We start from the raw sequence: 18,609 nt of genomic DNA on the forward strand, positions 1-18,609 counted from the left end.
TCATTTCTATTCCCTCATTTTCAAGGTTGGCTTTCAAGGGTCTTGGGTTTGTCACCCCATGGCTACAAATTAGTGGCTGCAGCTCCAGCCATCTCATCCATTCAAAAGCAGGAGGTCATGGGCAAAAGGCTTTCTTCTCTTAGGATCAGTCTTTTTGTCAGGGAACAGATGTTTTGGCAGATACCTTATTGACCACTCCTGACTGTGAGGGTAGCTGAGGAAGGGAGTGAGTGGCAGAGGTCAGTTACCAAGGAGAGGGAGGGGACTGGTTCTCAGGGAACTAACTCATTGTGACCATCACAGACAGGAGCTATCATATTCCCATTTTGCAGAGCAAGGAGCAGCCCTGGAGCAGTCTCACAGCTCAGAGTGGCGAACTAAGGACCGAACTCTACGGAGTCTGGCTCCAGAGCCCATGGACTGAAGTCTTACACAGAAGGGCCCCAAGGCCCAACACTCTGGATCTTCCCCTTTATCTCTCTCTTTGCCAGTCCTCTCCTGTGCTGTTTTCTCATCTGTACAAGGGGTAAAGTGTTCTAAATCCCAGGGAAGGAGTTGCTGCAAGGTATTTAAAACCTTCAGGAAGGTGTCTGGCATAGAAACATGATCAGTTGATACTTGGTGGGTTGGCTGGGTTGGAGGACACATAGGAGGTCACAACCCTAGCCTGAAGGTCGCTGGCCTTGCATTCTTGTCCTGGTTCTGCCACCAACAAGGATGTCTTTGCGTCTCTGGGTCTTGGTTTCTTTAGCTGTAGAGTGAGGAGCTGAATACATCTGTAGCTTTCAAATTTCCCCACTGAGCTCTGGGGGCTCCTCAGTAGCACCTAATAGAAGGAAAGTAGGAGGTACCCAAAGGACGAGGCCCCATCTCCTCATACCCCACAGCTATACCATTACCTACTGTGGCATATGAACCACTCCAAGGTCCAGTGGCTTGAAACAGTCACCTTTGACTTTCTCAGGATTCTGTAGGTCAGCAGTGTGGGCTGGCTTCTGCTGAGTGGTTCTTCTGCTGCTCTCTCCTGGGATTAACCAAACAGCTGTAGTCATCTGGCCGTTTGACTAGATCTGGATAGCCTGAGATGGCCTTGACCACCTGTCTGGCAGGTGGTGCCAGCTGTGGGCTGGGCCTCATGACTCCAGCAGACTCGCTCAGCCTTCTGCATATGACAGTTATGGTTCAAAAGGGTGAACATGGAAGCTGGCATGCCTCTTAAGGCCTAGGCTTAGAACCCAACACTACCACTGCTGCTGCATTCTTTTGGTCAAAAGCAAGTCCCAGGCCAGCCTACCAGGTGCAGGGAACTAGATTCTACCTCTTGATGGAAGGAGCTGCAAAGAATTTCTGGCCATTTTTAATCTGCCACATAGATGGTCTTTGATTCTGTCTTCCTAGCTCTTTGTTTGGATAAAAAGATACATAGTAATAATCTTATTAATAAGTATCATTTATTTGTAAAATGAGATTGAAACTGAAAGTGTTAATCATTCAATGTGTCCAGCTCTTTGTGACCCTGTGGACTGTAGCCCACCAGGCTCCTGTGTCCCTGGGATTCTCCAGGCAAGAATACTGGAGTGGGTTGCCACTTCCCTAGGGGATCTTCCCAATCCAAAGATCAAATTCAGGTCTCCTGCATTGCAGGCAGATTCTTTACCATCTGAGCCACCAGGGAAGCCCCTATTTGCAAATAAAAATCTTAGCATGTGGTTTAGTGCTCAGTAAATGGTAGCAGTCTACAATAATAATAATAAATACCTTTAAGTGCATACTCTGTGCCAAGCATTCATATACATGGGTCAGCAATTCTCCTGGAAACCCTGAGAGATGGATATTATTATACTCAGGCTCAGATGAAGAAATTGAGGCCAAAGAAGTAAAAGTAACTTGCCTACAGACACATAGCTGATAAAGATCAGAGCTGGGATTCAAGTCCCCCCTGGGGGTCTAAAAAGTGGGCTGCCAGGGGGTAGGCAGGTAGAAAGAGAAGTAAGATGGGCTTGGGAAATTTGCACAAGAACCCCCACCCCCCATCCCGAGGGTGCTGGAGTTGGAGCTCTGGGTGGCACACCCAGCCCATTAGCCTTCTGGGTGCTCACCTGCAGCAACCACTGTGGGCAGCATCTCTGTAGAGGATGAGCAGTGGACACCCAGAGAGGATGAGGGGCAAGGGGAACATGGGCAATCTACTCAGATGCTCTTCTCCTGGCACCAGCTTTGGCTGAACTCTGCTGGATTGAAGCACAGGAGTTGCACCCTAATCTAGAACACTTTGCAGGAGTTACCACTCTGCATATGTTCTTGCAGTGAGTCATATAATAACACTGTTTTTGAGGTGCTATCTGTGAATACTTCCTGGAAGGGACCCTGTGACTAGCTGAGCAGCTAAACCTCCCCAAAGGGGAATGCAGAAGAGACCATCTTATTCCAATGGATAATGACCAACGCAGACCACTGACCGGGGTTCTGCCTAGAGCAGGCCCCTGTCAGTGTCCTCTCCCTCACTGCCATCTGGGCAGGAAGGGTCAGAGGACTCCTTGAGCCTCCCTCCCTTCTCCCCCCTAACAAATTCAGCTCCCCAGACCACTCACCCAGTGCATTATCTTAGTTTTTCAGGTAAGAGGACTTGGCCATGGCAGAAGGAAGTGGCACAGGAGGCTCTGTGGCCATGCCAGAAGGGTGGGTGTTGGGCACTCAGAATTAGGAACCTGAGCCCAGCCTGGGGCACTTTTCCGCCCCAGTCTGCACGCCTGCCCTGCAATGACTAGTTAACATAGACTCGATGGCAAGAGATAAGTGAGATGTTCTCGGTGACGCCCAGGTCTGCATCTTGCTTCTGCATTTCCTGTTTGCATGGCCTTGGGTTTCTTTAACCTCTCTGTGCCCTGAGTCTTCACCCATCAGAAGGAATGGTAATAGTGCCTACCTCACCCAGCCATGAGGGAACTGGACGATGCAAGGTGTAAGGTACCTGGTCTAGAGCACAGACGTCAGCTGCTGTTTAAATTTCTGCTCCTTACTTGCAGCTGAACCCCTTCTCAAGGAAATCCTGAGTCTTTTTCACAAGAAACACATGTGGTACACTGAGCCCCAATTCTAGATGGAGCCTGAGACTGGGAGGTTGAGGATTGTAAACCAGCCATGGTCAGGAAGGCAGAAGCAGATGGAAAATTAATTCTTAGTGAGCATCGGTAGAAACCGTTTTACCCCACTGGGTGCCTCCCTACGTAACATCTCAGTTACTTCTTCTAACACAGAAGGGCAGGGCTTTGGTTTCATTTCTTGTTTCTGCTAGGTGGTCATGGGTGTTATCTCAATTTACAGATAGAAACACTGAGGCTTAGAGACGCTACAGAATGACCCAGGGCCACAGAGCTCATAACAGGCTGCACAGAGCCCTCTGGGAGCCCAGGAAGAAATGGAGATGGCGACAGATCTTGACTGTCAAATGCAGATTTGACTCTTCCTGCAGCTGGAGGAGTTCCTGTTGGAGGGCTCTTATCTTCTTTCTTTCTCTCTGTGGAACAGGAGGGTGGAGAACAGGGTCAATGTCTCAGCAGAGTAAGCAAATCTAGAAATAGTTACACGCTGGGTGTGAAAGAGCCAGTTAGGTTGCAGGGTGGCATTGCAGGAGGTCCCAGTTGAGGCTGCCAATGGTGATTTGTCATTGCAGTCACCCTAGGGTGGGATCGGTGGGGGTCAAATAGTCCAGGAAGAAGGAAACCATTGGTAGAATAAGATATCTACATTGGAGACTTCCCTGGCAGTCCAGTGGTTAAGACTTCGCCTTCCAATGCAGGGGGTTATGGACTCAATCCCTGGTTGGGGAGCTGAGATCCCACATGCCTCATGACCAAAAAACTAATCATAAAGCAAACAATATTCAATATATATTCAATTGTAACAATTTCAATAAAGACTTTAAAAATGACCCACATCAAAAAAATAAAAATTAAAAGATATGTTGTACTGTGGCCCTGACCCTCCATGGATCTCTCTCTCTCTTGCTCTCTCTAATAAAAAATTGTCCATCCTTCTGATAGGTATCCTTATTATCTTGTTTTGTTCTCATGTATTTTCTTTTGTTAAAAAAAAAAAAAAGCTGGCTGGTGGCATTTTCCCCAATGGGTCATGTTTGAAATCACTTCCTTGGCTTCTGTGCCATTCCTGACACTCCAGGATGGCAAGGGGCAGCTCAGCTATGTGCGTGTGCTTCTGAACAATGACCTGGGCTTCTGTCTCCTCCTGCCCCTACCGCAACACACATTTGTACGCCACCCTTGTAAAGGGAGCTCTTGTCCTCCAAAGACAGAATTTATGCTAGTTTGGTTTCAGTTCAGGAGGGCACCAGCCTCAGCTCCTGCCTGGGCTCAGCGTTGAGGATCCAGCTTTGCTGTCTGCCTTCCCAGGGGCACCCCTGGCTCCTGCTGGGCATCCTTCCCATGCCCTGCCCCTCAGAGCTCCAGGAGGGGAGCCCTGAGTCCAGTTCAGCCCAGAGTCCCCTCGTTCCTCGCTTATCCACCCACACACACACATTCATTCCCACATTGATGCACTTGTGGACACACTCACACACATTCACTCTGTGCTTGAACAGCTCTCTGATATCAACCGTCCTATGGTTGTAGGATGCCCTACAATTCAGCTTGGACACTACCCAGAGTGAACACAGACCCCGTAAGTTAAAGGGAAGGTTCCTCCAAAGACTGCTCTTAACTGCAGATGCCACACACAAATGGGATCCCCAGGATCCTCACACTTCTGACTTGGCTACAAACATGGCCCCCTCTTTAGATCTGATAATTTGCTAGAAAGATCCAGAGGACTCACTGAAAGCACTAAGCTTGTGATGACAGTTTGATTATAAAACTCAAGAGCAGCTGAATGAGACACACAGGGATGAGGTCTGGGTGGGGAGGGCCACACGGAGCTTCCATACCCTCTCCGCATGGAATCTGGGCACAGCACCCTCCTGACATATCAGTGTGTTCGCCAACCAGGAGATTAAATCATTGCCCCGGACTTGAACTCAGTCTGCAGTCCCTCTTCCCTCCCCAAAGGTAGAAGTGGGTCTGTGTGTTCCAGTCCTCTAATTATGTGACTGTCTTTCTGGGGCAGCCCCTTCTTTAAGGTCCCACCTGAGCCACCTGTTAACATAAACTCAGATGTGGTCCAAAGGGGCTCTTTATGAACTGCAAAAGACCCCCATCATTCAGGAAATTCCAAGGGTTTCTGAATCTCTGTGCCAGGAACTGGGGACAAAGACCAGATGTATTTTTTTATAGCACCCACAGGCTTTTTCTCACACACACATACTCATTCTCTTTCTGTCTTTCTCTCACACACACATACTCATTCTCTCTCTTTTTATCACACACACACTCACTCCCACATTGCCTCACACATGCTGGTTCCCATGGACCTGATAGGTATGAGGTACTTGGATCTTGATGAAAGGGAAAGAGGAGAGTGAAAAAGCTGGCTTAAAGCTCAACATTCAGAAAACGAAGATCTTGGCATCTGGTCCCATCACTTCATGGCAAATAGATGGGGAAACAATGGAAACAGCGACAGACTTTATTTTCTTGGGCTCCAAAATCACTGCAGATGGTGATTGCAGCCATAAAATTAAAAGATGCTTGTTCCTTGGAAGAAAAGCTATGACCGATCTAAACAGCATATTAAAAAGCAGAGACATTACCTTGCTGACTAAGATCCATCTAGTCAAAGCTACAATTTTTTCAGTAGTCATATATGGATGTGAGAGTTGGACTATAAAGAAGGCTGAGTGCTGAAGAATTGATGCTTTTGAACTGTGGTGATGGAGAAGACTCTTGAGAATCCCTTGGACTGCAAGGTCAAACCTAAAGTAAATCAGTCCTGAATATTCATTGGAATGACTGATGCTCAAGGTGAAACTCCAATACTTTGGCCACCTGATATGAAGAACTGACTCATTTGAAAAGACCCTGATGCTGGGAAAGATTGAAGGCAGGAGAAGAAGGGGTCAACAGAGGATAAGATGGTTGGATGGCATCACCAACTCGATGGACATGAGTTTGAGCAAGCTCTGGGGGTTGGTGATGGGCAGGGAAGCCTGGCGTGCTGCAGTCCATAGGGTCGCAAAGAGTCAGACACAACTGAGCAATTGAACTGAGCTAATGCTGACCTATATCTCTGAAGAGGAGCCAAAGTGACCTCTTTTCTTTGAAAGGTGCATTCATAGGGGCAGTTCAGGTCCAGGTAAACATATCAGTTCAGAGATGTTGCTGCTCACAGCAGGCGAGGCTGTGCCAGGAGTGCAGAGAGGCACCTAGAGGAGAGCCTGCCTCCTGCTAGGTCCCCGAGGAGGTGTCCTCCAGGTGGGGTGCCGGCACCCCCACCCACCTCCCATTTCTGCCCCGGAAGCCTCTCTTCGGCCTTCCTCCACTCACTGGGTTCTCAGGTTCTCTCCAGCCTGCCCTGTGCGAGGAGAGGCTGGTAACCTCATTTCTGACCTCAGTTCAAGTACTAATGGGTGCCTTGTGTCCCTGCTCCCAGGAAGCACTCTCCCAGAGAGCAGACGCTTAAACCAAGAGACCACCCTCTGTGGGCTGGGCATGGGGCTCAGGATCTCAAGCTAGCGGGCCTGAGCTCAGATCCCAGTCCCATCCTAAAGAGCCTGGCAGGCTATGGTTCATTAGCAGAAAGTGTTAGCTGCTCAGTCATGTCCGACTCTTTGTGACCCCGTGGACTGTAGCCCACCAGGCTCCTCTGTCCATGGAATTTTCCAGGCAAGAATACTGGAGTGGGTTGCCATTTCCTCCTCCAGGGGATCTTCCCGACCCAGGGTTGAGCCTTGGTTTCCTAAATTGCAGATAGATTCTTTACCAACTGAGCCACTAGGGAAGCCTCAATGGGTTATGGTCCATAGGGTCACAAAAATTTGGACATGACTGAAGCAACTAAGCATGCATCAACAACTTAATGACATTGATTTAACAATTCTAATACTATAGCATTATCATAAATTTGTTGTTCAGTCGCTAAGTCGAGTCCGACTCTTTGCAGCCCCGTGGACTGACTGCAGCACGCCAGGCTTCCCTGTCCTTCACTATCTCCCGGAGTTTGGTCACTTTCATGTCCATCGAGTCAGTGATGCCATGTAACCATCTCTTCTGCCTCCCTCTTCTCCTTTTGCCTTCAATCTTTCCCAGCATCAGGGTCTTTTCCAGTGAGTCAGCTCTTCGCATCAACTGGCCAAAGTATTGGAACTTCAGCTTCAACCACCAATCCAGTAGTAATCAGTTGCAATGGCAGGGAATTTGGAGCATCTCCCAAGAGGTGGTGGGACAGTGCCTTGAAGGGAGAAGGGAAGAAACACCATCTCTGTGTTCTTGCAGAGCCACTTATGCATGGGGCCATGTACTCTGGAGGTCCCAGTGGCCCTGCTTCCCAAATTTTTCTCAGCATCTTTGACCAGGCTCTTGGTCTTCAAAACTCTAGCCTGGGCTCTTGGGAGGGGCTTAGAGCCCCGGTTGGGGATGAGGTTGGAGGAGAGGGGGGACACGGTGACCAAGTCCTTTCTCAGGAAAGGAAGGACTGACCCTACCCTGGAGGGAGGACCACTCCTCTGCCTCTTCCCCAGGAGGACGCCAGGCCCTGGAGGCTGGGGAGATTCCAGAAGGCCTCTGTTATCACCTGAAAGGAGGGATGAGCCTGAGTGGGGCCAATGGAGACGGAAAAGAACATTTTTAAAACCACAGAGGCTGTAAAGGAAGCAGGGCTCCCTCCCCATGATGGCCTACTGGGGTTGGAGGCACAGCCCCAGGGCGGCTGTGGCTATGACAGGGGAAGACTTCAGAGTCACAGGCCCTTTAGCTGAGCAGAATGGCCGTCTGGAGAGGGGAAGTAAAATGAGGCATCTATAAACAGGCTGGCTCTGGTTTAGACTTCAGGTAATGCTTGGTTACTACAGCACAAATAGGTCCTCAGGGCTCAGAAGCATCATTTTCGACTAGAGTAAATCCGCAGGAGAAGAAAGGACAAGCTCCCCCCAGGTGGGATGTGGGGAACAGAGAAGGGCTGCATAGCATGGGGTCCAGAGCGTGGATACCAGTGACCTGAGCTGAATCCCAGCTCTACCCCATCAGCTGTGAGGCTTTGGCCAGGAACAGCCTTCAGGGTGTGTCCTGGGGCCCAAGCCCATACAGGTATTTCCTCAGTCTGTCTTCACACCAGCCCGAAGAGCCAGGTCCTGTTAGGATCAAGGAGCACCTTCCTTCATCTGTGAAGCAGGGATAACAGCAAAACTTGCATCACAGGGTTATCGGGACGATCAAGCAAGTAAACATATGCAAAGCATTCCTAACAGTTGCTGTCACAGCACAAGCTGTATATTAGTTATTTGCTATTTTTGTTTCCATGGGGAAAAAAATAGTGTGACTTGACTAATATCTATGATTGTTTCCAGCCTCCCCTAGAGCATATGTGCTAGGGTGTGAGTTGAAATTCAGCCGTTATGTTTGTGCTTTTCTAAAAGTAGTCCCCAGACCTCTACCTGTACCAGATTCAGCTGATTCCAGACCCACCCCCACCCCCAACAAACCAGCATCTCAGAGGGTGGGGACACAGGAATCTGCTTTGATTCAGTTGACCTCCACTTCCATACACAAATGAGAAACTGAGGCTCGAGGATCCATGGCACAGGTACCAGGTGACACATGGCCCTTGGGACAGAACCCCTACTTGTTCTTGGGAATGCTAGACTCCACCACCCTGCATCTTGGTTTCTGGAACCTTCCAGACGACTCCCGTCTCACAGTTGTCCTTCCAACCTCCTGCCACATCTTTGACTCACAGAATGCCCTCTTCCTCCATTACAGGCGTTCCTGGTCCGCCGGGACAGCAGCTTGAAGCACCTGGTGCTCTGTGTCCACTTTCCTTCCCTGAATGAAAGCTCATCCGAGGTGCTCGAATACACCATTAAAGAAGAAAAATCGAGTGAGTACCATCTTCCTGTTCTGCCTCCAGCCACACAGCAGCAGCAGATGCTACACCCTGTAACCACAGACACTCCTCTCAGGCCATTTTAGAAGGCTCTAAAATTAGAAGAGGGGGAAGCTTTCATCTGCTGAAGTTGTTTGGCCCAGTTTGTTCTGAACTCAGGTTTATCACTCAAAGTCAACGTGTTTCTGCTCACCCGTGTCACAGCTCGATGGCTTTGCTTCCTCAAGGCCCCTGTGAAGTTTCCTTTTGTTTAGGTCATGCTGAAGACAGGGAAGGAAAAGAGGGGAAATGTCTGGGGCCCTGGATCCTAGTGACCGCTCAGCACACAAACTGTGATCTTGGACAAGTCACTGAACCTCTCTGAGACTCAATTTTCATATCTTTCAAATGGACAGAATAGTCTCTGCCTGTGTGTATCACACTGCCTTTGTGAGGGTCAAATGGGCAAGCACTTTGAAAAACAAAAGTGTATGCCCAGGGGTGCCAGGAGGCAGGCTTGGGCCTCTGTGGAAAAACCAATCAAGGGTTGGTTTGTGTGCAACTGAAAGTGTTTGGGCTTCCCCCTCCTCTCATGCGCCATGCCGAGTATTAAGATCCAAAAAGCTTAATAGAAGAAATCTGTAGACTACTCTGAGCACCAGCTCAGGTCCTCTTATAAATGGATCCAAGAGTGTGGGAAGCTTTTTATTCTTGGTTAGCAGCAGAGTAACAACAGTTAAAAAAAGATAAAATATTTAAGTGTTTAGGATAGAAATACATAAGGTAATCAAATGTTTGCATAATTGAATGTTAAATGTTGTTGTTTAGTCGCTAAATTGTGTCTGACTCTTTTGCAATCCCAGGGACTGTAGCCTGCCAGGCTCTTCTGTCCAGGGGATTTCCCAGGCAGGAATACTGGAGTAGGTGGCCATTGCCTTCTCCACGGGATCTTCTCAACCCCTGTATCTTATGTCTCTTTCATGGGCAGGCGAGTTCTTCAGCATTGAGCCACCTGGGAAGCCCAAATGTTATATACACACAGTAAATATTTTTACAAATATTTATTCAATATTTTAGGGTGCTTGTTTCTTAAGAGACACTTGTGCCCAACACTGGGAAGATGCAAAGATGAAAAAAAAGAGTTCTGGCCTCAAGGCTCTCCCAGTCTAGTTGGAGGGTGGGGGACATGGTGGGTGGGAGAGACACAGACCCCTGCCCTTGCTGTGCAGTGTGACAGTTGTAACAGGGACCTCCAGCTCAGGGGCACAGAGGCTGCAGACCATTGTGGGAAGGATTCTGGGAGGATGTGAAAGAGAAGGGAATACAGGCTGGATCCGGAAGAGTGAGGATGTTAATTTAATGATATGCTAATTTTCTATCTCAGAGACGGAGGAGAAAGCAAAAGCAGGGGCAGATTCTTGTTCTTGCCAAACACTGAATGGGTGAGACATCATCGACTCATTTGTGTATTTAACAATTGGTTATTAAGTGTCTCTGCATGGCGTCGGGAGCTGCTGTGGCACTAGGGGCACAGCAGGGAACAGAACACAGGCCTTGCTCTGAAAGAGGAGACAATAAATGAGTAAGTGACGTAAGCTGATCATCCGATGGAGAGTCATGCTATGGAGGACATGTAAGTGGGAAGATTAGCCAGCTGCTGCAATCACAACCAAAGTTGGAATAGCTTGAGTTCAATCCCCGGGTCGGGGAGATCTCTTCGAGAAGGAAGTGGCAACCCACTCCAGTATTTTTGCCTGGAGAATTCCATAGACAAAGGAGCTTGGTGGGCTACAGTCCACAGAATTGCAAAGAGTCAGCACTGGGTGACCAACACTTTCACTTTCAAACTCAAAACTTTCCTGATCATGTGCAAGATTGCTGGTCAGCGGGGAAGGCTCATTCAGGGACCCCATCTTGAGCATGCAGGCTCCAGTTTCCTGTGGTTGCACGTGCATGCATGCTAAGTCACTTCAGTCTTTTCTGACTCTTTGCAACCCCATGGACTGCAGCCTGCCAGGCTCCTCTGTCTATGGGATTCTCCAGGCAAGAATCCTGGAGTGGGTTGCCATGCCCTTCTCCAGGGGATCTTCCCGACCCAGGGATCAAACCCTTGGCTCTTCTGTCTCCTGCATTGGCAGGCAGGTTCTTTTACCACTAGTGCCACCTGAGAAGCCCTCCTGTGGTTGACTCCATGCCAACCACATGGCATGCCTTCCACATGGTAGGCTGGAAGGGGAAAGGGGAGTCTTGTGGATGGGTCTTACCTCAATGCCTGCAAATGGGTGAGACACTTGTGCTCACGTTCCATTGGTTCCATTGGTTAGAACTTCCGCACGTGGCCACGCCCACTGCAAGAGGGACTGGGGTATGTAGTCCAGACATCTGTCTGGGAAGGCACAAAAAGTCGGGATCTTGGTGAACTGCTCAGAGTCTGCTCTCTGGGTAAAGGGTAAGGAGTGTGTGGGGATTGTTAATTTATGGAGCAACCCATATGACTCCTGTCCTACAGCGTCTGGCAGGGAAGAAAACGTAGGGATCTCAGAGAAGAAGGAGAATGTTACAGTTTTCCCCAGACCAAACATATGATGGCTACAGAAGGAGTGAGGTTGTTTGGGGCATCCGGTGGCTACACAGACTCTGGGTGCACTTTTGATCTGGGAAAAAGACAGCCATCAGCCTTCCTGCTTATGGACTCATTTCGTCCTGCTTCTTATGAAGAGTAACCAGGCTTTTGGGGACTTGGCTGCCCAGAGTACCTACAATTGTAGGAATCAAGTATGTTCAATCCTTTAGAAACCCAGGAGCCAGTTGTGCTCTTGAATTTCAACACCAGCTTTGGGAAAGTAGCTGAAAATGGGGGTGTTGTGCTGAGGCGGTTACACGTCAGCACATGTGCAAGAAGTGGAAGGAGGGAGCACAGTTTCAAGGGCAGGCCAACCAGCGAGCCTTTGGGGAGGAAAAGGGAGTTGGGCTGGATGGATGGAATGTCTAGAAGCTCTGCTTTCTGAAATCCTTGGCCCCCGAGCTTCTTTTCCCACCTCCCTGCCCCATCTCCAGGGTAATCACTTCTCAGTCTTCCCACCCCAGTGACAGTCTGGCTGCCCCAGTCTTTTGGAGCTTGGTTGGGAAGCACGCACAAGGTCTAATCCATGGAACCAGATGTCACATCTGGTTGTGTGTCTCATTCTTGAGTAGGAGCCCAAGGAATACGCCAAGGCATTCGGGATGAAGGAAGCTTCCTTCTCTGATTTCATGCCTTCCTCCCGGGGCCACGTGGTAGAATCCCATTTTCCATTTTTAAACCTTTAAAAATGTATGCTCAGCTTAGCTGAAAAGAGCATCAAAACCCAAACCAAACATCCTTCATGAAACATAACTCTTCTAAATCACAATTCGTATCCATTCCCCGTGACTGCACAGATGTCGTCTGTATGTTTGTATGTGTTTCATTTTGCTTTTTTTAAAATTTTATTCCTCTGCTCCCCAAACCTCAGTCCTGAGATCTGACCCGAGAGAAACCGGACAACAGCAAGAAAGCAGCAAGGTGGTGTGTTTCTTTGCCACGTTGCTTCGCCGCTTCCACCTTTGTGCTGTCTTCCTGTGTGGTTCCTGCTCCTTAACATGATGGTCAAGCACAGACCGGGGAAGCCGCACAGCCTGTGTTGGAATCAGAGTTCTGCCTTTAACCACCTGTGTGACCTTGGGCCCCTTGCCTAACCTCTCCAGGCCTCTAAGATGGGGATGATAATGGTGCTGCTCCCATAGCAGGCTGGAAGGAGGAGTTAGTGTATCTGAAGTGCTTAGGGTAGTACCCAGAGCACCCTAGAGGGTAATAACTGTGTTTGTTTTTCTCACTCTTGTTGTTATTGCTGTTATTATTAAGGCTCCTTCAGGATTTGCAAAAAGGAGGAGTAGAATAAGCCTACACACTGGGCTCCAACGTTCTGGGTATATCCCAGCCCAGCTTGTGGGGCCTGACCATAGTCCTTTGTGGGAGGAAGGAGCCACCAACCTCTTGCATCCTCCCGTGGCCATGGTGGCTACGGTCGGGGGGTAGTCTGAGGAGGAAGTAGGCAAGGGAAAAGGCCCAGAGCCTGGACCTGGGACCTTTTGTTGGGATTCCCCACACAGAGCTGAGACAAAGGAAAGAGACAAGGGGATCCCCCAGGAAGTAGGCAGTCGGCCATATCTGTGGCCTCCCTCTGTTGGCCTTGAATGAGAGAGATCTTTGCAGACCCCCTCTGTGCTTCTGTGTGCTCAGGTCATCCTCTAGTTCCTTGTTAAGAGGTTTGTGGCGAAATCCTGAACCAGTCCGCTCAGGCTAGCTATGCTGTGGTGACGAACAGCCCTGCCCTGCAGAGGTTTCTCTACCCACAGCGCTGCACACACAGTAAGGCGAGTGTGTTTCTCACTCACACCGCATGTCAGCTGAGACTCTTTACAAAAACATTTCACTCTGCAGTCTGGGCTGAAAAAGCAGTGCTCAGAGAGGGGAGGGTGCAGAGGGGACGGAGAGAGATGGCAGGTTTATTCAGAGGTGGCAGAAGTCACTTCCCATCACATCTCATTGGCCAAAACAGGTTGAATGGCCAGACCAGACTCAGTGGGATGCAAAGTATGATCCTCCCGCCAGTGTGTGACTAGCACAGAGGGGTAGCGGCTGTTTTGAACAACTGTTCTCACCTATTACATTCCCGACTCCCCTCTGTGCTGCTCCAAGGTGACAAGTGCGTCACCACTTAGCTTCATCAGGGACGCTCAGAGGCCAGACGTGTATGTGTGGCGGGTAGCGGCTGAGAACTGGCAGAAAAGACATTGGCTCAGGGGATATAGGATGCAAAGGGACAGGACACAGGATGGATGGAGGTCTGACCAGCCTCCAGGTGCAGCCTTGCCCCTTTATGGCTGAAATTAACCAGCTGGCTGGGGGACACGAGCTATCTTTTTCATTAATCTGCACCCTTGAAGATGGCAGCAATGACTCCTTCATGTGATGGCATTTTCTCCTGGCTGATACATAACAGACAGTCAGTTGGCCCCATCTGCAGAAGAGGAATCAGGAGACAGCAGCGGATGGTGTGGTCTGGCTCCTACAGGAAGTGACTGCCCAGTACTCAGTCTGAGCCACTTGGCCTAGTTTCGGGGCAGCCCCACTTCCCTTCTTGCCTATCCTCTATTCCACACGGACCCCTGGCATTAGAAAGGCTGGCCTATTGAACTCAGTTAGGATTTCTTCTTGATTTTGAGCAGATCTCTCACCCGTGGGCCAGTGATTTTGGGCCAAGTAGTTGAATGAGATAAGTACACTTGCACTTGGGAACAGAGCCCACCTCAGCGGTGAGTGTTGTGCTGATTGGTACAGATGATCATCACCACTGGATTGGGGGACCTTTCAAACCACAGAGGGGAGCAATTCTAGATGAGTCCTCCCGGGCAGTAGAGATCTGTACGTATGGGAGGGCAGAGTGTCACACAAATTGCCTTTGAGGTCCACATTGAAGATTTGCTTTGGTGCTCTTGGGTTTGACCCTTTCACCAACTGACCCATTATCCTAGAATGAGATTTCACCTGTATTTGGGCCAAAATATGTTAAGTCCATAAAAAGGTAAGGAATTGTTATGTTAAACTTAGGGTTGGTATGAAGAAGGCAAGCTCTTGATATTTCATCAGGCCGGAGGCATTGTATCATGTGAGTCGTGTGCGTTTGTCAAGGCAAACCTCTTTTGAGATCATGAGCTTTGGGAAGACTGACAGTTCTAGGTTTTTATTCTGTCCCTGGCGTCTTCTGACATTAGACAAGTATCTTAACATCTCTGTGCTTCAATTTTCTCATCTGCAAAATGGGAACATCTGCAGCATGGCTGTTGGAGGGTTGATGAGTGAACACGGTAGGGATGAGAGGCAGTGCTGCCTGGCACATAGGAAGTACTCGGCCTTGGACCTGTGATACTGTGACCTACAATTAGAAATATACACGGTCTTCATTCCCATTCTTGGCACAGAGCTCCCTCAGAATGTTCTAAGTAATAAGAGCCATAAACTGTGTTTTGAGACATGTAACAAACCCTTTCAACCACACCTGAGTTTATGTCCATGTGGTGACTTTGGGAAAGTACCTAAGGATGGGGGTTGGTTGCCAGGAAACCAATCATTCGATTGGAATGTTGGAAATTTCAGTTCCACTCCCAACCTGTGGGAAAGGGAGAGGAGCTGGAGGTTGAGTATCACTGATGGCCAATGATTTGATCTATCATGTCTGTGAAATGAAGCCTCCATAAAAACCCAAAGAGGCCGGGTTCAGAGAGCTTCCTGGTTTGTGAACACAATGGAGATTGGGGAGAGTGGTGTGCTCAGAGAGCAAAGACACTCTGGCCCCTTCCTGCATACGTTGTCCTGTGTGTCTCTTCCATTTGGCTGTTCCTGAGTTATATCTTTTAATACAAACCAGTGATCTTGTGAGTAAATGGGTTTCCTGAGTTCTGCAACCCACTCTAGCAGATTAATTGAACCCAAGTCATTAGAACCTCCAATCCCGTAGGTGATTGGTCACAAGCATGGGTAACAACTTAGACTTGTGATTAGTGTCTGAAGTGGGGTGGGTGGGAGAGTGTTGTGGGATCTGATGCTGTCTCTAGGTGCATAGTGTCAGCATTGAGTTAGACTGGGAACTTCCCTAGAGGTCCATTGATTAAGACTCTGCACTTTCAGTGCAATGGGGTGTGAGTTTGATCCCTGGTCAGAGAAACTAAGATTTCACATGCTGCATGGCTCAGCCAAAAAAACTGTTTTTACATTTTTGAAAATAAAGAATTGAGTTAAATTGTAGGACACCCAGTGGGTGCTGGAGAATAGCTTGGTGGTTTGGAAAGCACAGACACTGGGATTGGTGTCAGAATAGAGGTAACTATAATATCCTAGTGTTGTCTCCTGGACAAAATGAAGTCATGTATGGGGGAAAGCTGTCACAGTGTCTGAGTGTAGTAAGCACTCAATAAATTCAAGCAGTTATAATTAGCTGTGGGGTTGAGTAACATGCAGCTCAGACCTCAAAACCATCACTTCCTGCAGCGCCGTGCTCTTGCAGGACTCCTCTAAGAACTTAATTCATTCTTTTTATCTCATATCGGTTATACCCATGCGGGTTTTGGCAAAAAAAAAGTAACCGCAGTTTGTATCTTTCTATTTTCAGTAATTCCCCTTTCAGCTTCCAGAATTGAGGTTGGTCTAGGAAAAAATACATCATCAGATAATTGAACTCCAAGAACCTTACTGTAAATCTTTCGTGCCTTTCTTTCTTTCTTTAATAGATTTTTGAATCAAGTGGTGCATATTTTTTAGCCTTCTTTTTTTACTTAAACATTTTATTATGAGCTTTCTCTGTGTTATTAAACATTTCACAGACTTTGCATCCAATGAACTGTGTGCTGAATGACGCTTAGGAAGGCTCTGTAAGACACGGCGCCTGACATTGGCCAACCTGAGCAGACCCACGTGCACTTAACCAGAAATGGAAGTCAGATGGTCATAAGAGCTAGAATGTTAGTGTGCACTTTGAGGGCACCAGGAGTTTGTCTGGCTCTGTGGACATGGAACACCGGAGGAGGTTTTGACAGAGAGGGGAGAAAGATCCAGGACACGTGGCCTTGGAGGCAAGAGGAGAGGGAAGCGGGTTGTGGAGGGAGGGGAAGTGTCACGTCGTCACCAGGCCCCAGCGAGTGGCCTCGGCCTGTGTGTACAGTGACTGCCACCTTCAGGGGCTTTGTAGCTTCAGAAGATGTGCCTGAGAGAGAGACTGTCCAATTCAGCAGCTTCAGAGACCTCTGCATAGCTACAACCCCTCTTTTCGGGGTGACTCCAGAGGGATTGGGCCCCAGTGCCTCCTGGGCTTCCTGTCACGGGAAAACTATGGGTTTGGATTATTAATGTTTGTGTCTGGGGCTCCCACCTTCCTTTCCAGCTGTTTCTGCCTCCCTCTGCCACCTTCCATGAAAAACTGCTCTCTGGAAATTCTCTAGCCAGTAAACAGATTCATACTAACGTGTGAAAGACTAACACCATCATAAAGTAGTGCCCCCAGCCACAAGGGCGTGCATCTCAGTAGGAATAGTTATTGTACTGATAAAGGAGTGGAGCGCCAGGCATTGGCCAACAGAAGAGTGGGAGTTGGTTTGTCCTGGCCGTCCTGAAATAGCAGAGGAGGGGGGCACCTGCTTTCATTGAGGCTCATCTGACCTCCAGCATCCTCCCCATGCCCACCACCTGCCCAGGCTGCAGACTTCCTGATGAGACTACTTAGGTGGACAGTGAAGTTCTTATGCGTCTGTTGCCTGATGGAGGCAGTTTCTCCCAGGTTGCCCTACAACGAGGCCCCTGGAAGACAACTAATGCTTGCATCCCCATCTGGTGCCACCTTCCTCCACACTCAGCGTGTCACCCCGCGTCTGTGCTGTGCTGGCAGGGGGCTCGAAGCCCTCTCCTCTCAGCCAGTCAGCTGTACTCATCTACAGAAGGGTAGAGCTTCTGTCTGATACATCTGTGGTCCCCATAGCCTAGCAAAGGGCAGGACCACTGCTCAATCAGTTAGTCACACCCCACACTTGTGCAGAGAGTCTCTAGGACCCAGAGAGTGTGCTTTGGAACCCGATGGATCCAAACTCAAATGCCACCCTTATGCGTTCATCAGCTGTGAGGTCTTGGCCATGCTACTCAATCATCCACCTCAATAAGCCTTGGTTTTCTCGACTGGGAAATGACCTCGTAATCAGAGTGATGACTAACTAAAACTACATAGAGTCGGTACTCATGAAAAGTTAATTGCTTCTTCCCCTTCTCTGCTCACCTTCACCCTTGACAGAGAGGTCTTGGAGTTGGAAAACCTGGATTTGCATTCATTTCTCCTGCTTAATTGGTTCTGGGAACTCAAGCAAGGTGCGACTCCTGGGCCTCCCTTTCATCTACCATAAATAGGGTTAAAGATGCCCCCAAGGAAATTGCTGTGGGGAATAAACATTCGAAAGTACCTAAAACCTGACAGAGATTCTAGAGCTGCCCACTACTGTATCCATCCATCCATCTGTTCCCGTGTATACATAACTAGCATCTTTGAGCCCTGGGCTCAGAGGAGACCAAATTCTACTCTTAGAAAGATCACTTGGGCAGCTGAGTGCGTTGGAAGAAACAAGGCAAAGTGCTTTTTACAAGTGGCTTTGCAGTTCTCATGGTGTCCCTGTATGGAGCTTTGCTCTGGAAGGAGTGCCCCCAGTATTTAGGACTTCTTAGGGGTTGTTCCAGGGGAACTCAGATTTGAGGGTTTTTTTTTTTTTCCCAAAAGGGAAAGCTGATTGTTACCTCTGGACACTTTTTAAAAATTTTATTTGGCTGAGCCGGGCCTTAGTTGCAGTATTCGGGATCTCAGTTGTGGTTTGTGGGCTCTAGATTCCTGACCAGGAATCAAACTCTGGCCCTCCGCATTGGGAGCACGGAGTCTTAGCTACTGGACCACCAGCGAAGTCTACCTCTGAGGACTTCTGAAGCGCCTCACAGATTTGCCTGGCTCTGGAAGCTTCCAGGCAGCTTTCCCACCAGAAAGAGGAACAGCATTAGTGTGAGTTTATGCAAAACCATGTCAGGTATCAATGAAT

The 18,609-nt window shown here is 48.8% G+C and overlaps 1 protein-coding gene across 1 annotated transcript in view; it reads left to right on the forward strand.

The window, feature by feature from the left end:
- RIN3 (Ras and Rab interactor 3) overlaps positions 1-18,609 on the forward strand; it is a 132,694-nt gene that overhangs the window by 50,470 nt on the left and 63,615 nt on the right. The window contains exon 3 of the mRNA XM_018066144.1: positions 8,865-8,982. Coding sequence (XP_017921633.1) covers positions 8,865-8,982 — 118 coding nt within the window. The remainder of the gene's footprint in view (positions 1-8,864; positions 8,983-18,609) is intronic.

The sequence above is a fragment of the Capra hircus genome, chromosome 21, assembly GCF_001704415.2.
Source record: "Capra hircus breed San Clemente chromosome 21, ASM170441v1, whole genome shotgun sequence".
In the NCBI taxonomy this organism is placed as follows: domain Eukaryota; kingdom Metazoa; phylum Chordata; class Mammalia; order Artiodactyla; family Bovidae; genus Capra; species Capra hircus.